General features: G+C 46.1%; 2 protein-coding genes across 4 annotated transcripts in view; both read left to right on the forward strand.

Moving 5' to 3' along the window:
* FGF13 (fibroblast growth factor 13) overlaps window positions 1-21,813 on the forward strand; it is a 501,868-nt gene that overhangs the window by 111,652 nt on the left and 368,403 nt on the right. The window lies entirely within an intron of this gene.
* On the forward strand, window positions 1,938-19,286 carry LOC141549232 (exosome complex component MTR3-like). The gene has a single exon (XM_074278662.1). It carries the CDS (start codon window positions 17,853-17,855, stop codon window positions 18,768-18,770), a length of 918 nt encoding a protein of 305 aa, XP_074134763.1. The 5' UTR covers window positions 1,938-17,852; the 3' UTR covers window positions 18,771-19,286.

Consider the following 21,813-nt stretch of genomic DNA (forward strand, 5'->3'; position numbering starts at 1 on the left):
TCAGTTTCCTTATCTGTAAAATAAAAAGGGAAGGGTGACTTACCAGTCCCTTCCCCCAAATAATATAGTGAGGTAGTCAGGCCACATATTGTGCCCATTGGTTTTTTTTACAGATGAGGAGACAGAGAGGTAAAGTCCCTTGGCCATTTTCCCATGGTTATATCAAGGTGCAGAGCCGAGACAAGGATTAGGCATTTTGATTCCAAATCTATATTCCTTTGCTGGCAGCAGCTGGAGTTTGTCCCCTAACTCTCTCCAGCTGCCTCATTATCAAGAAAGAAGGGAAAACTGCTCCCCTCTCCATATTCAAAATTATCTCCGAGAGCTAGGCGAGAACAGGATTTTCAGTTCCAACTGGGATTAATGTGATGGGAACATTGTACAGTTAAGCTATCACCTGCCCTTTTAGGGCAGAGAGACCATGTGAAAACAGGCATATTTTCTTGATGAAATTAGCATAACATCCGTGTGACCCTAAAAGCCGTCATTAGGTGTCTCATCCAAGCGCCAGTCCAGCTGAATATGGACGAGGCTCTAAGCTGCAAGGCCCGGTACTCAGGTAGCATTTTGATCCCAGATACCCACAAAGAGCACCTCCCTCCCTCCGCATTGATATATTTACAGGACATATCTAATGGGATTCTGACCATGATGTTAATACCATGGAAATGGCATTGTGAGGATGAAAGCTTAGAACCTGCCCTGTTTATTTGAAAAATAGTCATTTGAAACTAGATTAATTATATGCTGAAGATAATGACAGGATTTAAACTGCATATCAGTTAATGGAGGACATTTAGTGCAAATGAATCTAAAAGGTTTGTTTTTACATGTTGGTCTTAATGCTCTTGGGGCCCTGTTTTTATTAGCCATCCTAATGGAGAGTGAGAAGATTTTTATGGAGCACTTCTGGCACAAGTGGATTTGAAGCTTGGGGAAAATGGTAGGTGAACAGCTCTGGTTTTGCCCAATTCTAGAATCTTCTATGATGCTTTGGTGGGATGGTCCTGGGATCAGAAGCTGGAATCAGTCCCCCCCTGCCTGGTCTGACAGGAACGGGGAGGGCTCCTTGGAGATCTTCAAGCTGATGCTGGATGAGCATTTATTGGAGATATTAGATGTTCAGAGTTTGAGAGCTGAAGGGAGTTCTGCAAGTCAAGTCCAACCTCCATATTTTACAGAACAGGAAACTGAGGCCTAGGGAGGTAAAGGTCAAACGTGTGATCCTGGAACCTCGTTTGTGAGACAAGATGCCTGTAGCGGGCCTGGCAGACGGGCTGTTAGGCTTGGCCAAGACACAACACTCTCACATGCAAGAAGCAGGACAAGGCACTACACACTGCTTGGGAATGACTGTTCCCAAGAGTGTTCCTCTCAGAGGCGCTTCCACCTCATGTAAAGTGTGCTGACAGAACTCTCTCAAAGGGAAGTCCTCCTTGGGACGAGGGCTCTGCAAGGCAGCTACTAGGCCCTAACCAGTGCTAGGGAGCATGCTGCTGTTTGTAGATCTTCCCTTTGGTCCTCTCTGCAGTTAGGCTGGGCTCAGAGCTGCCAGCTGCCCCCCACTGCTTCGCTGTGTCTGGGCGCTGGCCTGGTAGGTAAAACAACTGTAATGACAGGGGACCAGGGCTTCCTTTGCCATTCCCTCTGTACCCCATTCCCTAGTCCCCACCCCTTCCTCTGAGGTTGCCTCTCGTTGATGCTGTGGATATCTTGTATGTACTTAGTTGTTTGCATGTTGTTCCTTGCAGTCCCCCCTGTCCCCCAATTAGAATGTGAGCTCCTTGGGGGCAGCTACAGTGTTTTTGCCTTTCTTTGTATCCCTAGTCCAGAGTCAATAAATGCCTGTTAACTGTTAACTTTTTTTTTTTTTCAGAAGGACGCTGGGAGGGAGATGGTACAGATAGGAGTGAGGCTCAAATCCAGATTTTCAGATTCAATTTAAAGTGCTTTTTTCATTCTACCAGATGGCCGCTCTCTAAAAGCTGGTCCCTCCTCTTCTTTCTGCTTTCTTCCTTTCTTCTCCTTCTCTTCTTCATCCTTTTTCCTCACTCTTTTCTTTCCTTTTTCCTTTTATCTTCTTTCTCTTTTCCTCTAATCTCCTGTTATTTCCTCCTACCTTCCCTGTGTTCATTTTATTTTTTTCCTCGATTCTTCTTCTTTTTCTTCCCTTCTTCTGCTTCTTTCCCATCTCCCTCTTCCTTTTTCATCTTTCTTCCCCTTCCTTTTATTCTTCATTCTTCTTTTTTTCTCGTCTTTTCCTATCTCCTCTGTCTTCTCATTTCTTCCTTTCTCCTCCTCCCTCTTTTCTCCCTCCTCTCTCCTTTCTCACTTCTCATTTCTCTTTCCTTTCTCCCTCATCCTCCTCCTTTCTCCTTCCCTGCTTCCTTCTCCTCCCTTTCTTCCTTCTCCTCCTTTGTCCCTCTTCCTCTTTTCTCCTTTCTCCCTTCTCCCTCCTTTCTCCCTTCCTTCTCTCTCCTCCTCCCTTCTCCCTCCTCTCCCTTCCTTCTCTCTCCTCCTCCCTTCTCCCTCCTCTCCCTTTCTTCCTCTTCCCCCTTTCTCCTTTCTCCCTACTCTCTCCTTCTTCCTGTCCCTCTTTCCTTCCATCCTCATGATCATTTCTGCACTGCATCCTCTCTCTCTGAAGCCGGCCTCTCCTGGGCTGTCTATGCTCTAGGCAGCCAGCCCTGATTTATGATGGTTCACAAGAGGGGATGAGAGGGGACAAAGCCTCATTTACATTAAGAGCAATTGTGAATTAGGTTCTGGGGCTGAATGTTAAAATGAATTCATCATTAACGAGCCAATAAAAGGTATCAAAAGACAAATTGGCTGAACTTCACTGGCCTATTTCATTCTGTCCCCAAGAAACAAAGTATTTAATGGAGAGGCTGCCAAATGATAAATCCTTTCTGCTCTTTGTACCTCAAGGGGAAAAAAGCCTAGCCTGAGACTGGCCTCCCCCAGTGAAAACATTCCTACCTGGCCAGAGGAGGGGGAGGTTGAGAGCCCGGCCCTGCTAAAGTCCAGTGGGGATTCTGGTCCAGGGAACAATTGCCTGACCCTTGACGTTCATGCCTTGCAACCTCCAGGGTTAGAACTCTGGGATGTGGAACTCCCTTTTCAAATCTGTGCTGCGCAGGGCCCCGGGAACCCCCAGTTCTGGACCTTAGGACACAGTGCCACTGGCCGTCCCTCCATTTGCAGATCCGGGCCATTTTCACTGGTCATCTGTCCCCTCTGCGTGGAATGTTCTCCCTATCCATTTTGGCCTCCTGGCTTCCTTTGGATGGAAATTAAAACCCCGCCTTGTATGGGAAACCTTTCCAGGATCCCCCTTATTTGGAGCAACTTCCCGATGTTTATTGTTTGCTGCTTATCTTCTATGTGTAGAACTTGTTTGTACATAAATGTTTGCTTGTTGTCTCTCCCATCAGATTGTAAGCTCCTTGAGAGTCAGATCTCTGTTTTACCTTTTGTTGTATCCCTAGCCCTTAGCATTGTGCCTGGCACATAGTAGGCACTTGATAAATGTTTATCAACTGCCTGTCCCACAATGCAAGGCACATGGCAGGCAGTTGATAAATACTTGTGGAATTGAATTGGATTGGATTCCCATTTTACACATTAGTAAACTGAGGCTCTGGAAGATGGTTTGACTTGCCCTTGGTCCTGCTCCCTGGGCCAGTTCCCTGGCCCTCCTGACTAACTCCTCCTGGGGATTCCTTTGCCTAGCCAGCTTCTGGAAGGCCCAGTTTAAGTGCTCTTGATGGCATTCTCTGTCCTTCCCTTCGAATCCCAGGCTTCCCCCTAGGCTGCTAGATACTATGGATTCTTTTTATCTAGCAGGCACTTTCCTCACCCTAACCCCTCTGAGTCCATATAAATAGCATCCCATTTTCTATGTGAAGAAACTGAGGTTCAGAGGAGCAAAGCAACCAACTTGCCTGGTAACAGACAGATGCCACGGTCTCTAAGCTGTTGTCCTTTCTCCCGGGTCCCAGGTCCCAGTTTCTTTTAGAGACTACGCTGTGTCTGATCTGTGGCCATAATTCAAAGACTCCCAGCCCGTTGCTCAGATGTGCCAGGGAGGGGTTCTTTCATCACCTGGCATGCTCAGAGACCCAGACGTTTAGAGTTGGAAGCAGAGGACTTGAGAGTTCACCCGGTGCGGCCCTCTTATTTTGAAGATGAGGAAACTGACAGTTGAAATGATTTGGCACAGGTCCCGTGGATAAAAAGCACAGTCATAATTTGAACTCGGCTTTTCTGATTCTAGATCCGTCGCTCTTCCTCCTCTCCTTTATCTAGCCAGATCCATTGCTTCATCGTTGTATCAGTGTCTCAACCACAGACATATTGCATGTTGGGAATTCGAGTTGATCACGGTGTGGCGTGTTGTTTTCGAGATCACATCTGCTTTAGGTGGCACTTGGGTTATGCTTGACTTAACCCAACACAGTGTGCCTGCTGTGAACTTGTACAGAAGCAGCAGGCACGAGTCTGATAGAAAATGTTCTCTGGAACAGGTAAAGAGGAATTGGAGAGTCTGATGGCCATCAGGGGCCTCCTTGTGGGGTGGCTAGCCTGAGGAATCCAGGCATTTGGGTGGCCCGGGCTTGCTGCTTTCTAAAGCATTATGGGAATCAATCAACTTGAACAGCTCATTAAAGCCCTTAGTATGTGGTAGACACCGTGCTGGGTGCTGGGGATACACAGCCAAAACCCCCCAATGGGCGGTTTATGTCCTACTGGGGTACAGCTAGTCGGCCAAAATGTAGGCAAAAGCCCAGGCGACGTGGTGGAAAGAGCCCTGGATCTGGTGTCAGAAAACCAGCCCTCTTCTTTATTCTCTGAATCTTCGGGCCTGTTTCCTTCCCTTTCTTGGGCTTCAGCTTCTTTATCCATAGAATAAGGCCCCCACATTTGATGTCTTCTCTGGCACCTTCCATCTGGAAAAGGATGATCCTTATTTTCAGTATGGGGCAAGGGGCAGAGAGGGTGACCAAGAACTGGGGAACGGACGGTCGGCCTCTCGTGGGAGCCGGTGCTCCAGCTGGGCCTTGGAGGCCTCCCTAGCTCAGGGACATACAGCTTCTTGTACCCTGCATGCCATTCTCTCCCACCCCCACCCCCCCATTCACTAGTAAATTCTAGCTTTCCCATGCAAAGTCGCCTAAGAAGCCAAATAATGAGACTGTTTTTCATTTGGCCAAATGCCCCCCCCAACACCTCCCTGGAGCTTTGTTCTGTCCTAGAAGGTCCCGATGCCTGCATCAGAGAACAGTAGAGTTGGAATGAACCTTACAATTCATTAAGCTCCAATTCCTCATTTGACAGATGAAGAGCCTAAAGTTCTGAGAGGGCTCCTATGATTTCAAGCTCCAAGTGGCTGAAGACACATCCTAATCCCATTTGGGCCTCTGACATTTAGGACAAATGGGGTGCAGAGGGAGATCATAGCTTTCAGAGGTAAAGATTCTGGAATCCCAGTTCCTAATTGCCCACACGAGGGGGTCAAAGTGCACAGAGGAAAATGGCCTGACCTCCTCGTCTATTTCATTAGCCTGGTCACTGCCAGAGCTAGGCCTCAAATCCAGCTGCCAGTGCTGGGACCTTCTCTGATTCCACCCCCCCCCCACTCACAAGTCCCAGGGAATGCAGAATCCTGGTTTAAAGCCCCTTCCTCTCCCTAAGGCTTCTTAGATGCTCCTTTCTTTCCTAGACCCTAGGAGCCAGCCTCCCTCCGGGGTACATCTCACCTTCCAACCCAGTGCCTTTGCGCTGGTCTCTCTAGTACCCAAAATGCCCTCCCCAGGGCCCAAAACGCTCATCCCATTGACCTCTGGGCTTCCCGGCAGTCTCAGCTTAAATCTGGGTTGTGCACGCATGCCATTTCTCCCTATAGAAAGTTTTCTCCCTGAGAGCAGAGTCTGCTTTTTGGACTTTCTCATTGTACTCCCCATTAGCACAGCATTCTTAATGGATGCTTGTTGACTGACTGATGGACTGGGGTGGGCTGATGAGGAAGGACACGGCCTCTGAAGCCCCTCTGGGCTCTGAAGACAGGAGCCCACACACTACCTCCCCAAGGGGCAGGGAATTTCGAGCCAGGTAACACTGAATTTGTGCCAAGGATGCCCGTGGACAATACACCATTCAGGCTGGGAAATGCTCCGAACTGGTATGTGTCTGTCTGTCCTGAGAGGAAGCCAGAGTTCCCTTTCTGTACCAGGCTGAGAATCTTGAATCTTGAACTAGAAAGGCTCATGGAGCTCATCTGTCTTGCCCCTTTCCTTACCTTTTTTTTTAAACAAGGAAATGAGGGAGCACAATGAGGTGAAGTGATTATTTTGAGGCTCCCAGATATTCTATAACCAACAGGGCCTAGGATCCAGCCCCAGTCTTCTTTCCCACAATCCCATTCTGCTTCTCTCTGGCTGTCATAAACAGGTGGGCCATTTGGGCCGAGAAGCCGCAAGGATGACATTTCAAGATGCTGGGGAGCTGACACACAGCCAAGAGGGAACATGTGGGCTGACTTAATTGTCCCACTCTTTGAGGATAAATTACATGGGGCAGTAGCTTATTTTCTCGATAATGTACTAGCTGGCAGGTGCGGACCACGTCTCAGGCGCTGTGTGAATAATGACCAGATGTGACATCTTTGGGAAGATTATTCATGAAGAAAAGCTGGAGGATCTTGGGACTTTTGCTTCTTTGCATTCCAAAGTCTGATTCCATACCTAACTTCTCATTCCAAAGCTGTATTCTTTCCCTTCCAAGACTAATGATTTTCTAAAACTACTTTGTAATTTGCCTCTGATGCACATTAATTGTGTGACCCTGGGCAAGTAGCTCTTAATGCTCAAGGCAGTTGTTTAAGAAAATATATTCTGGAAGAGCAAGGGTTATCTAACATGCTCCCACTTTTCTCTGCTCATGTGGCCATGACCCCGCTTAATGGCTGATCCCCCTTACCCAGACTGTAACAGTAGTTTCCTTCTCCATTCCATCCTCCACATCACCGCCAAAGTGATATTTTAAAGTACACCTGTGACCATTCTCCAGAAACTTCACTGGCTCCCTATTGCCTCAGGAATAAAATATAAATTCCTCAACTAGTCTCTGTAGCTCTTTACAATGTGTCCTTCCCAGCTGTTTTCACAGTACTCCCATTTGGGTACTTGGTCCTTCAATTAAACTGGCCTGTTTCCTGTTTCCCATATGCAGCATTCCCCAGCCCTTTAAGTTGGTGGCTTCTGTGTCAATGCGCCACAGCTGACCTGGAGAAGCCAGAGTGGGAGCCGGTTTAGTCGCATCTTCCTTGGCCCCACTAAACTGAATCCATGAAACATGGAGATCAAGGGAGACAAAACCCCAGATGTGCCAGAAATTAGCCTTTGGCCTATGACTCCCCTGGGTTCTTTTTAAGCCTCTGCCCTGTGGGAAGAATCTAAGGGTTGGATGAGTCAAGGATTTGCTTGGCCCTAAGGCATCTCCTTGGGACTGAGGCTTTAAAAAGAGGAATGGGATTTGATTTTACCCCATATTACTTGTCTGATCTTAGTCAATTTCCTTAACCTCTCTAGCTCTCAGTTTCCTCTTTTGTCAAAAAAGGAAGTTGGACTCTGTGACCTTGGAGGTTCCTTCTGCCATAGATCTGGGGTCCTTTGACCCTTTGTGTGGCCTTGAGCAAAGTCACTTACGCCCAGTGATGAGGTTGTGCTGGATTACTGCTGAGGTCCCTTCCAATTCTGGATCTCTGAGCCCATGATTCTAAATGTGATGCTGGCTGTCTCTGGGCCTCAGTTTCCTCATCTGTAAAATAAGGGGGGGTTAAGATTCGATGACCACAAAAGTCCCTTCCGACTCACATGTGTGATCCCATGTGTGGCTTTGGGCAATCCCCTCCCTATCACCAAGACTCAGTTTCCTCATCTGTAAAATGAGGGAGTTGGGCTAAGATGGTCTCCAAGGTCTCTTCCAACTCTAGATCGTGGATTTGATGTAGGACCTTGGACAAGTCACTTCACCTTCTGAGCCTCAGTTTCCTCCTCTGTAAAATGAGGGGGCTGCATTAGATGAACTGTGAGGTTGCCTTCCAGCTCTGTATAGATGAGTCGCTTATCCTATGTGTGACCTTGGGCAAGTCACTTCACTTGCTGAACCCCAGTTTCCTCCTCTGTAAAATGAGGGGTTTGGTCTAGAATGGACTGTGAGGTCGCCTTCCAGCTCTCCATCGACGCTCCTGGGATCCACATACAGGGTGCCCCAAAAGTCTTTGTGTAGTTTTAAGCTATTAAAGCTTAAACTGTACTAAGACTTTTGGGACACACTGTACTCATACTTCAAAGATTGTATGAACTCATCAGTGTGGGCACCTGTACCCCAGTGGGAATTGCAAGCTCTGCGTGCCCTCTCCTCCCGGCTGAATCCTGTAAGACTTGTGTCTGTGTCAGAACTCAATGAGCACTTTGTCCGCAAAGTTATTTCCGCGACAGTAAAAAGATTTGAAAAGCAATTGGGCTATGATTTCTTTCCTTTTGTTTGCCTTTTTTATTATTTGTTTTTGAATTCTTTCTAGGAGAAAGAATTCTACAGCTCTGCTATAATGACCCAGAAAACTTCATAACCTGTTTGGGAAGACTCGAGTTTTGAACATCATTTTTATTATGTGGCAGAAAGTTTCCCTCCCTTTCCCTGTCCCCCCTACCCCACCCCTTCCTCCTTTAAGGCTTATTTCAAAAGAGTAAATTTTTAATTGATTAATCTCCTTGAATGTAGCGTTTCTAGCACAGAAATAGGGGACAGAGAAGAGTTGCTTAAGTCAAGTTTTCCATCACTTTCCCTCCATGCCATGAGTTGAATATTACCATGATGGAAACCATTATTCTCACTGATCACTGGAGAAATGACTGACTGAATTTCTCAGAGGGTTTTTTGCCCTCGAGAAGGAGGTGCCTAAAATTGTAGTACTTGCAACTTCTTCCTTGGTCCCTTTCCTTAGCCCAACTACCATACCTCCTGCTGTGAGGTCTTCTTCAAATGATCTCCTTCCACATTATACCTGTTTTGTATGGTGATATTCAAATTTCTAAGCGTTATACTTATAATTTTTATTGGCCTATACATTTATAGCTTCCCTGTCTTATGTACCTTTGGCCCAACTAGCTCAGAAAGGATTTGAGAAAAACATTGTACCCAAAGAACCTCATTCATCACTGAAGTCTTTAGAATGGTGAAAGATGTACTTGGAGTTTAGGAGGAAAAGGAGTGGACTTGAAATCACTATCCAGATTCATGTCCAGAATTGACATAAACTGTCTGTTTAACCTTGGCCAAGATCCTTGATCTCTCTGAGCCTCAGTTATCCTCATCTGTAGAAGGAGGGTGATATTTTCCCAACCCACTTTCACTGGGTTGCAATAGGCAACAACAAAAAGGAAAACATTTGTCAAATGTCTCAAGCTTTGAACATCACTTTTATTATTTATGTAGTGCAAAGTTTCCCTCTCTGCTTGCTCCAAACCTCCCACCTTTAAACCTTAGTTCAAAGGCATAAATTATTATTTGATTAATCTCCTTGAATGGACCATTTCTTGGAAAGAAAGAGGGAAGAGAGAAAAGTTGCTAAACTCAAGTTTTCCATCACGTTTTTTGTCCCATGCCATGACTTGAATATTTCCATGATGGAAATTCATATTTTTTATTGATTACTGAGCAAGGGGCTGACTCTGGAATTGTCAGAGGTTTTTTGGTGCTTATTTTGAGAGGGAGTTACCTAAAATTATATTACTTGCTGCCTCCTTCATAGTATGTTTCCTTAATACTGCCCCCGTACTCCCATTTGTGAGGTCTTTCCCCAAGTGATCTCCTGTCATATTATACTTGTCCGTATACTTATACTCAAATTTGTAAAGCCTATGCATATAATTCTCATTGGTCTCTACATTTGTAGGTACCCTCTCTTCTGTATCTTTATCCCAGGTGGCTTAATAAGGACTTAGAAAAACGTTGTACCCGAAGAACCTCATTAATCACTGAAATCTCTTGAATGGTGAAAGAACTAGCTGGAGTTTAGTAGGAAAATAGTGGACTTGAAATCAGTTTTCAGATTCATGTTCTAGAACCAAAGTGAACAGTCTATTTAGCTGTGGCAGAAACCCTTGATATTTCTGAGCCTCAGTTGTCCTCCCCTGTACAATGAGGATAATATTTTTTCCCAATTTACTTTCACTGGGTTGCAAAGGATGAGCAACAACAAAAAGGTAAAGATTTTGTCCATTATGTCGAGTTTTGTACATAGCTTTCATTGTTGACATTCACATGTTTATATTTCATTGTTTCCCTGTCCTCGTTGCCCTACCTCTTCCTCCTTTAAGGCTTATTTCAAAAGAGCAGATTTTGAAATGATTAATGTCCTTGATTGTTATATCTGTAGCAAAGAAATCAGGAACAGCAAAGAGTTGCTAAACTCACATTTTCCATCACGTTTTTCTTCCATGGCATCAGTTGAATATTTCCATGATTGAAATTCATATTTTCATTGATCACTGGGTAAGGGGCTGCCTCTGGATTTCTCAGAGGGGTTTTTGTCCTTCCTTTGAGGAGGACTTGCCTAAAATTGTATTACATGCCATCTCATTCTTGGTCCCTTTCCTTAGCACTGGCCCTATAACCCTCCTGTGAGGTCTTCTCCAAGAGAACTCCTACCACATTATACTTGCTTTGTACAGTTTTATTATAATTTGAACGCGATATACTTTTCATTCTAAATGGTCTCTACATTTATAGGTACCCTGTAGTAGGTATTTTTGCTCAGATAGCTCAGTAAAGACTTGAGGGAGACATTGTACCAAACGAAGCACATTAATCACTAAAGTCTTTTGAATGGTGAAAGATGTAACTGGAGTTTAGAAGGAAAATAGTGGACTTGATATCAGTATCCAGATGCATATTCTAGAATCTACATGAATTTTCTATTTAGCCTTGGCCAAGGCCCTTGATCTCTCTGAGCCTCAGTTGTCCTCATCTGTAGAATGAGGGTGATATTTTCCCTAGCTATTTTCACCGAGTTACAAAAAGTGAGCAACAAGAACAAGATAAAGATTATGTTATGTTGAGCTTTGGACATGGCTTTCAATATGTGGCAGAAAGTTTCCCTATCTTTCCCTGCCCTCCGTGCCCCAGGAAGGGCCTGTCTTTTAAGGCTTATTTCAAAAGAGAACATTTTAAATTCATAAATCGCCTTGATTATAGAAGAAATAAGAAAGGGAGAAGAAAAGAAGGACATTCCTTTTAGAAGGAAAATAGTGGACTTGAAATCAGTATTCAGATTCATGTTGTAGAATCAAAACGGACAGTCTATTTAGCCTTGGCAGAAACCTTTGCTCATTCTGAGCCTCAGTTGTCCTCCCCTGTATAATGAAGTAATATTTTTCCCAACCTATTTTCACTGAGTTGCAAAGATTAAGCCACAAGAAAAAGGTATTCTGTCCATTACGTCGAACTTTGTACAGCGCTTTCATTATGAGGCAGCCATTTCCCATCTCTTTCCCTGTCCTCCTTGCCACACATCTTCTTCCTTTAAGGCATATTCCAAAAGAGCCTATTTTTCATTGATTAATCTCCTTGAATATAACATTTCTAGGAAAGAAATAAAGAACAGAGAGGAGTGGCCAAACTCAAGATTCCCATCACATTTTTCTCCCATGTCATCAAGTTAAAGATTTCCATAATGGAAAGGGCCAAGGGCTGACTGGATTTCTCAGGTGGTTTTCTGTCCTTACTTTGAAGAGGAATTGCCCCAAATTGTATTACTTGCCACCTTGTTTTTTTACCTTTCCTTAATACTGACTCCATACCCCCTGCTGTGAGGTCTTCTCCAAATGATCTCCTAGCACGTTATACTTGTTTTGTAGGGTTTATGTACATTTGTGAGCAATATATTTATTATTCTCATCAGCCTCTACATTTATATACTTCCTTTGTCCCAGGTAGCTCAGTAAAGACTTGAAGCACTGTACCCAAAGAACCTCAGTAATCGCTGAAATCTTTTGAATGGTGAATGATATAGCTGGAGTTGAGAAGGAAAATGATAACTGGACAAGTGGCTAATTCTGGATTTCTCAGAGGGTTTTTTGTGCTTATTTTGCGGAGGAGTTGCCTAAAATTGTGTTACTTTCCACCTCCTTCTTCTTACATTTCCTTGGCACTGCCCCCTTACCCCCTGCTGTGAGTTCTTCTCTAAGTGATCTCCTACCACATTACAGTTGTTTTTTATGGTTATATTCAAAATTGTAAGCAATATATTTATATTCTCATTTATCTCTACATTTATAGGTTCCCTGTCTTATGTCCCTTTTTCTCAGGTATCTCAATAAAGACTTGAGTCTTTGGGTCAATAAAGACCCAAAGAGCCTTAATGATCACTGAAGTCTTTTGAATGGTGAAAGATGTAGCTGGAGTTTAGAAGGAAAAATAGTGGACTTGATATCAGTATCCAGATTCATGTTCTAGAATCTATATGAACTGTCTGTTTAGCATTGGCCTAGACCATTGATGTCTCTGAGCCTCAGTTGTCGTCACATATAGAATAGTATTTTTCCCTACCTACTTTCACTAAACTGCAAAGCTTAAGCAACAAGAAAAAAAGATTTTGTCCATTATGTTGAGCATTGAACACCTTCATTATATATGTGGCAGAAAGTTTTGTTCTCTTTCCCTTCCTCCTTGCCCCACCCCTTTCTTTTTTACATGGTTTAATTCAAAAGTGCAAATTGTCAATTGACAAATCTCCTTGATTGCAATATTTGTAGCAAAGAGTTAAGGAATAGGCAAGAGTTGCTAAAGTCCAGTTTTCCATCCCATTTTTCTCTTATGCCATTGGTTGACTATTTCCATGATGGACATTTATATTTGCATTGATCACTGGATAAGGGGCCGAGTCTGGATTTCTCAGAGGGTTTTTTAATCCTTATTTTGAGGAGGAGCGGCCTAAAATTGTGTTATTTGCCACTTCCTTCTTAGTACCTTTCCTTTACACTGCCCCCCATCCCCCTGCTGTGAGTTCTTCTCTAAATGGTGTTACATTATATTGGCTTGTACACTTACATTCAAATCTGAAAGAAAGTTACTTATCATTCTCATTCGGCTCTACATTTATCAGTTCCCTGTCCCAGGTAGCTCAGTAAAAACTCGAGAGAAACATTGTACCCAAAGTACCTCATTGATCACTGAGATCTTTTGAATGGGGAAAGATACAGATGGATTTGAGTAGAAAAAGTAGTTCAATTGATATCAAAGTTTAGATTCATGTTCCAGAATCCACATGAACTGTCTATAGCCTTGGCCAAGACCCTTGATCTCTCTGAGCCTTAGTTGTTCTCATCTGTAGAGTTGCTATGTTTTTCTCTTCCTACTTTTACTTGCTCGCAAAGGATGAGCAATAACAAAAAGGAAAGCATCTTACCAATTGCCATGCGCTTTGAACATTGTGTGATAGAAAGTTTCCTTCTCTTTCCCTGCCCTCCTTGCGCTACCCTTTTCTCTTTTAAGGCTTATTTCAAAAGAGCAATTTTTACATTGATAAATCTCCTTGATTGTAATATTTATAGTGACGAAATATGGAAGAGAGAAGAGTTGCTAAACTCACATTTTCCATCACTGTTTTCTCCCATGCCATCAGTTGAATATTTCCATGGTTGAAATTCATATTTTCATTGATCACTGGGTAAGGGGCTGCCTCTGGATTTCTCAGAGGGGTTTTTGTCCTTCCTTTGAGGAGGACTTGCCTAAAATTATATTACATGCCATCTCATTCTTGGTCCCTTTCCTTGCCACTTTCCCCATACCCCCTGCTGTGAGGTCGTCTCCAAATGATCTCCTACCACATAATAGTTGTTTTGTAAAGTTATATTCAAATTTGAAAGCAAAATACTTGTCATTCTAATTGGTTTCTATATTTATATATACTCTGTATTGGGTACCTTTGTTCAGATAGCTCAGTAAGGACTTGAGAGAGACATTGTGCCAAATGAAGCATATTAATCACTGAAATTTTTTGGATGGTGAAAGATGTAGCTGGACATGCGAAGAAAAATAGTGGACTTGAAATCAGTATCCAGATTCATATTCCAGAATCAACATGAACTTTCTATTTTGCCTTGGCAGAAATTCTTGATTTCTGAGCCTCAGTTGTCCTCCCATGTCCAACAAGGATATTTTCCCGTACCTACTTTCACTGAGTTGCAAAAGATAAGCAACTAGAAAAAGGTGAAGATTTTGTCCATTATGTCAAACTTTGTACAGCGCTTTTGCTATGTGGCAGACATTTGCCATCTCTTTCCCTGTCCTCCTTGCCACACATCTTCCTCCTTTGAGGCGTATTCCAAAAGAGCATATTTTTCATTGATTAATCTCCTTGAATATAACATTTCTAGGAAAGAAATAAGGAACAGAGAGGAGTGGCTAAACTCAAGTTTTGAGGATAGCAAAGATACCCTCAGTAGGAGAGTCATTCCATTGAGAGTTTTTACAATTTTTATACATTTCAGACAAAGAACCCCCTCAAATACCCCCCTGTATTGTGTGATTGGTCACGTAGTCTTTATTCCCCTATTTGGTCAGTGGAATGCAGTAGATGTATAACTTTCCCACCAGTGTCCTTCTTTGAACAATAGAATATAGACTAGGCCTTATCTAAAATCACATGCTTCCTCAACTGAGGCCTTAAGACTTATATAACAGTCCCTGATCAATATGTGCTTAATCTGTAAGTTCTTCACTTTTTTCTCATATATTTGCTACCACCTTCTTGGTACCTTTCCTTGAAACTATCTCCATACCTTCTGCTGTGAGGTCTTTTCCTAGTGATCGTCATATTTGTTTTGTATGTTATATTCAAATTTGAAAGCGATATACTTATCATTCTTTTTGGTCTCTACATTTATAGCTACCCTGTGTTATGCACCTTTGTCCCATGTAGCTCAGTAAAGACTTGAGAAACATTTTACCCAAATAACCTCATTAATCACTGAAGTCTTTTGATTGGTGAAAGATCTAGCTGGATATTAGTAGAAAAAGTAGTGGACTTCAAATCACCATCCAGATTCATGTTCCAGAATCACCACAAAGTGTTTATCATTTGGCCAAGACCTTTGACTTCCCTGAACCTGTGTTTTGTTCTTCTCTTCTGTAGAATGAAAAAAAAAATTTCCCTCTGTACTTTTGCTGGCTCGTGAAGGATCACCAACACTAAAAAGGAATGTACTTTCCACTCAGAAGATTTGTACTACAGTTATTCGAATTCAATTTCTTCTTTTGCACTAAAACAATAAACACCTTTTTTTTTTACATTTAAAAAATTTCCACTGTAAGTGGTTATAGGGGATCGTATAAATATAAACATTCTGAATTCTTTGTAATTGTACTTTCTTCTTCCTTCATGACACCTTGCCTTAACACTGTCTGCATGCCCCCTGCTGTGAGTTCTTCTCCCCGTGATCTCCTGCCACATTATGCTTGTTTTGTACGGTTTATTCAAATTTGTAAGTTTAAATGGATTGGGGGAGTGTAGAGGCAGCTGGGGGGGGGCACAGTGAACAGAGCATTGGCACTACAGTAAGGACCACCTGAGTTTAAATCCAGTCTTAAACAATGTGACCTGGGGCAAGTCACTTAACCCAAATTGCCTTGCCTAAATAAATAAGAATTCAATTGAACAGATATGTCATTGAAAAAATAAAAGGTGTTTGCTCAAATGAGGATACTTCTCTGAGGATGCTGGAGATCAGCTTCCCACATTTATCTGGAGAGAGCAAACTTTTTCAGAGAAAAGACCCCCCCCCCCAGGTGGTATTTCTTCTGCGGCCTCCAATGTTAGTCACTCTGGGTTAGCAGAAGACAAGGAGGGAGGGGCAGGTAGGAAATTGCATGGGCTTGCAAATTGGGATATCTGGGTTCAACTTCCTTCTCTGTGTGTGTGTGTGTGTGTGTGTGTGTGTGTGTGTGTGTGATAGAGACTTAAAAAGTTGGTATAACTCATCTCTGACCCATACTAGTGGAGACAAAAGACCAAAGTCTGAGAATTGGCCCTGTCACTAATCATGTAGAAATCAGTTGTAGCCTAATTATTTGTATGTTTGACTCCATATTTATGTTCTATCCTGTAAATTTAGTGCTTCAGTCAACATCTTCCAGGAAAACTCCATTGACCTGGCAACCGGTCTGTAATTTATGGTCTAAGAGTTGTACTTTGGACACTAAAAGCTTAGAAGCTTATATTCTCCTAGTCAGGATGTGTATAAGGCAGGGTTTTAATGTAGGTCTTCTTATTTAGTCTACCACATGGCTTCTTGTGCTTACTGATTTTCCTGGGAAATGTATTTCATGTCAAGAAGAAGCCTCTGAGCTCCCCAGGGTTCCTGTAGTTAAATAGAAATCCTGGTAGACCCTCCCAAATAGGAAAGCCTTTTGAGTTGATTATAGCGGCAGGGGAACAGGAAAAAATGTTGATTTGGGGGTTTGTATCTGTACTGCTTAAGATATTACTTGGCACATATATTAGGTGTGTAATGGGGTGCAGTGTTACAAGTGTGTTGGGTTTGGAATCTGTAGAATGGCTTCAAAATTTGGCTTCTTACCCATGTGACTTTGGCCCACGTGATTTGTGCCTTCATACTGTCATGTGTAAAAGATGGGGTTTGGGCCAAATGATCCCAGAATCCCTTGTGCTTGTAGTTCTGTGATGTTAACTGTGCTGCTGGGCAGGTTATTCCCCAGTTTCTGTTTCCTTTCTGAAAATAGTGGGGGCAGACTAGATGGCCCTTTTCTGCTCCAAAGGATTATGGGATCCTCTGCCCAGTCTAATTTGATACAGAGAGGCTTGTTGCCAGCAGTTTAGACACCAGATGAACTTCAGGGTTATGAGTACTGTTGAAATGAAAGGGGAAAAGCAATACAGTGCTAGGGGTCCCTCCTCAGAATAAGCTGAGAAAAAATTCTAAATGAGAATTTCAGAGTGAATTAGGTCTTTCTTAGTGATCAGGGGAAAGTTGAATGTTCAGTAACTGAAACAGCTAAATATTGGTTTGGAGAACCAGGTTGGTAGACTGAAGGTTGGGTTAGGTGGTCTGTAAATGAATGATCATCTGGTCTAAGGTCACTTCTCTTCCTTGGGACTTAATTGGACTTCAAGGTTTTCTTGAGCTTGAAGTTTGTTTTCCTATGAAGAAGCTGCTTAACCTGCTTAGGTCTCAGTTTCTTTCTGTGCAAGTAGGAGCTATCTTAGGGACTTGTTAGAGCCTCAAGGTAATATGTCAGGTGCTTTGCAATCCTCACAGAAATCCAGAAAGAGCGGCTCTTTTTATTGTGATTATTATGTGGAAATTGGGGAAGTTTTAAGGGTGTAACTTTAGACCTAGGTTGCTAAAGCCCATGCCCTCAGGGAACTTTGGTTTCTTGCTTTGTAAAATGGCGGGCTTTGGACAACTGGGTTATGGGATACCTTCCAATGCTAGGTCTTTATTTCTATTTGGATATTCCCCAACCATGACCCAGTTTTCTTTTCTGGAAGGAAAGAATTGAACTTGACCCCGTGTTCTTACCCTTCCCTCCCCCTCCCCATGCCATGTTGTGTGTTACTTTAACCTATTTAAAAGCATGTTTGTGGAGGGGGGGGGGGCGGGGGAGAAGATCTCGGAGCTGGCGCAGGGTTCCAATGTGAGAATCTCGGCACCTGGTCGCGTGACCTTACGGTTTCTCCGCGCTTAAGGTCACTGGCGGGAAAACGGGTGTGTGACGCAGGCAAACAGAAGCTACCATTGCTAGGCACCTATTGCTAAGTAGCCATGCCTGGTGATCACAAACGCATTCGAGGTCCAGAGGACTCGCAGCCGCCCATCCTTTACGCGCCTCCGGAGCAAATTGAAGAGGCCCAGGTTCGAGATTTCATCCCGAACCGGGACCCCCGGCGCCAGCGGCCTGTGTACGTCAGGGCAGGTCAGACCAGCCAGGCTACTGGCTCTTCTTTCTTAGAGTCAGGAGATACCAAGATTGTCGCTTCTGTGTACGGTCCGCGCCAAGTGGAGGGAGGGGAGCCACTGACTGGCCTCCAAGGGCGCCTAATATGCGACTTCCGCCGGGCACCTTTCTCGGGGAGGGGGAAAAGGAAAACTCCTTCCAGCAACAACAGGGAAGAGAAGGAAATGAGCCTGGCACTTCAAGAGGCTCTCATGCCAGCAGTTCAATTGCTGCGCTACCCCCGTGCCCAGCTCGAAGTTTACGTTTTGGTTCTCGAGGATGGTGGCGCAATTTTAGCATCTGGTATCATTGCCGCTTCCTTGGCCTTGGCAGACGCCGGCATAGAGATGTTCGACCTGGTGTCCGCGTGCAGCCTGGTCCTCTCCGCAGACGCCGATCCCGTTTGGCTCTTGGATCCCGTTCTGTACGAGGAGCAGCAGGCTTCCGGTGGCCTTACCGTGGCCCTTATGCCCGTGCGCAACGAAGTGTCTGGCCTTTTGGGCAGTTCAGAAGGCTGCAGCGCAGAGCTCTGGGCAGAAGGCGTGCGCCTCGGTATGGAAGGCTGTCAGCGGCTCTACACAACCCTGCACAAGTGCCTGGTGAGGTCCACCCGGAGAAGGAGACAAGAAGTCCAAATCCAAGCTCAAGCCCGGAGAGCTGCAGAGCGGGATCTAGCTGCCCAGGATCTCCCACCAACTCTACCACTTCCACCTGTTCAACACTCTCCCGCTGAGGCCTCTGAGTAATAGGCCAGGGCCGGATGCCCACTACCCAGTAACAGCACTTCTCCCCCTCCCCTAGCTGCAGCACTCCCTGCAGAAGCCACTCTCCACGACTGAAGTCTGAAGACTTCTTTCCTTCCTTCCTCCTCTCCCCACGGTTTCATCCTTTGGAAAGCAGATGCCAGAGCCCTGCCCATCTTCCTCACGCCCACCGGAACCGTCTCGCCTCCTGGAAACGGGAAAGCTGGCTCCCCAGATCCTCTCCGCCTACTTCACCTTCGGGAAAGCCAGGACGCCCAAGAAGCAGGGACTACCCCAGCACCGGAACACCTTCCGCTTGCAGCGTGGTTCTCTGGAGACCCAGAGGACAGCGCTGACGGGAAAGGCGGAGGGAGACAGACGGAACCCGCTACAACATCCACAAGAGGAGGGTCTCTTCCCAACTGCTACCCCACCCCCATCCACCCCCTTCCCCCTACCCACAGTCGATTCTCTCACACTTGTTTTCAAAACATTAATAAACATAAGAATTCTTTAAAAGTTGTGGCTGTGTGTTTTGGGAAAAGGCAGCTTCTTTAGATCCCCCCACCATGCTCAGGACACGAAGGGGATAGAGAAGGGAGGCCCCCTCTGAGTCCAGGGTCATCAGGGAACAAGATAGGGAGGCCCCCCTCTCAGTTCAGAGCCGGGAGAGGGACAAGATAGGAGGGCCCCCTCTAAGTTCAGGGCTGGGAGAGGGACAAGTTTCAGGAGACCCTCCTCTGAATTCAGGGCCAGGAGGGGACAGGGAAGGGAGACCCCCCTCTGAGTCCAGGTCCAGGAGGGGGGCAAGATAAAGAGGCCCCCTCTGAGTTCAGGGTTGGGGGGGACAAGATAGGGAGGCCCCCCTCTGAATTCAGGGCCAGGAGGGGGACAAGGTTGAGGATACCCCCCTCTGAGTCCAGGGGCGGGAGGGGGACAAGGTTGAGGAGACCCCCCTCCAAATTCAGGGCCAGCAGGGGGACAAGATAAGGAGGCCCCCTCTGAGTCCAGGGTAGGGAGGGGGACAAGATAAGGAGACCCCCCTCCGAATTCAGGGCCAGCAGGGGGACAAGATAAGGAGGCCCCCCTCTGAGTTCAGGGTCATCAGGGGACAAGATAGGGAGGCCCCCCTCTGAATTCAGGGCCAGGAGGGGGACAAGGTTGAGGATACCCCCCTCTGAGTCCAGGGGCGGGAGGGGGACAAGGTTGAGGAGACCCCCCTCCAAATTCAGGGCCAGCAGGGGGACAAGATAAGGAGGCCCCCTCTGAGTTCAGGGTTGGGGGGGACAAGATAGGGAGGCCCCCCTCTGAATTCAGGGCCAGGAGGGGGACAAGATTGAGGAGACCCCCCTCTGAGTCCAGGGTAGGGAGGGGGACAAGATAAGGAGACCCCCCTCCGAATTCAGGGCCAGCAGGGGGACAAGATAAGGAGGCCCCCCTCTGAGTTCAGGGTCATCAGGGGACAAGATAGGGAGGCCCCCCTCTGAATTCAGGGCCAGGAGGGGGACAAGGTTGAGGAGCCCCCCCTCTGAGTTCAGGGGCGGGAGGGGGACAAGATAGGGAGACCCCCCTCTGAGTCCAGGGCCAGGAGGGGGACAAGGTTGAGGATACCCCCCTCTGAGTCCAGGGGGTGGGAGGGGGACAAGGTTGAGGAGACCCCCCTCTGAGTCCAGGGGCGGGAGGGGGACAAGGTTGAGGAGACCCCCCTCCAAATTCAGGGCCAGCAGGGGGACAAGATAAGGAGGCCCCCTCTGAGTTCAGGGTCGGAGGGACAAGATAGGGAGGCCCCCCTCTGAGTTCAGGGTCGGAGGGACAAGATAGGGAGGCCCTCCTCTGAATTCAGGGCCAGGAGGGGACAGGGAAGGGAGGCCCCCCTCTGAGTCCAGGTCCAGGAGGGGGACAAGGTTGAGGAGACCCCCTTCTGATTCAGGGTCAGGAGTGTGACAAGGTAGGGAGCCCCCCCCTCTGAGTTCAGGGTCGGGGGGGGGACAAGATAGGGAGACCCCCCTCTGAGTTCAGGGTCAGGAGTGTGACAAGGAAGGGAGACCCCCCCCTCTGAGTCCAGGGCCGGGAGGGGGACAAGATAGGGAGACCCCCCTCTGAGTTTAGGGCTGGGAGGGGAACAAGTTTGAGGAGACCCCCCTCTAAGTTCAGGGCCAGGAGGGGACAGGGAAGGGAGACCCCCCCCTCTGAGTCCAGGTCCAGGAGGGGGACAAGATAAGGAGGCCCCCTCTGAGTTCAGGGTCGGGGGGACAAGATAGGGAGGCCCCCCTCTGAATTCAGGGCCAGGAGGGGGACAAGATTGAGGAGACCCCCCTCTGAGTTCAGAGACAAGGTTGAGGAGACCCCCCTCTGAGTTCAGGACTGGGAAAGAGACAAGGTTGAGGAGACCCCCCTCTGAGTTCAGGGCCATTAGGGGGGACAACATAGGGAGGCCCCCCTCTGAGTTTAGGGTTGGGAGGGGGACAAGTTTGAGGAGACCCCCCTCTGAGTTCAGGGCCAGGAGGGGGACAAGATAGGAAGGCCCCCTCTAAGTTCAGGGCTGGGAGAGGGACAAGGTCGAGGAGACCCCCCTCTGAGTCCAGGGCCAGGAGGGGGACAAGGTCGAGGAGACCCCCCTCTGAGTCCAGGGCCAGGAGGGGGACAAGGTTGAGGAGACCCCCCTCTGAGTTCAGGGCCAGGATGCAGATGGGATAGGGAAGTCCCCCACCTTCCTCAGGGTGGGATGGGGCAAGGTTAGGGAGACCCCCCATTGAGTTAACTGAAATGGGGCCATGTTAGGCAGGCCCCTAGTGGGCAGGGCAGGGTGGAGAGGCCTCCCTCTGTGCTCCGGGCTGGCATGTGTGATTAGATAGCCTTCATCCATATATGGAGAAACTGGTATTTTATAATATCTTGGTATATTGTATATCTTTGTTTCGATTATACATTATATATTAATATAATGACGTAATTATTATTAATGTTGTGTTGGGACAATGAAAGTATATTCATATATATTGCATAGTATCTATATATGATATACTATATGTGTATACTATATATA

This window comes from Sminthopsis crassicaudata, chromosome X (assembly GCF_048593235.1).
Source record: "Sminthopsis crassicaudata isolate SCR6 chromosome X, ASM4859323v1, whole genome shotgun sequence".
Lineage (NCBI taxonomy): Eukaryota > Metazoa > Chordata > Mammalia > Dasyuromorphia > Dasyuridae > Sminthopsis > Sminthopsis crassicaudata.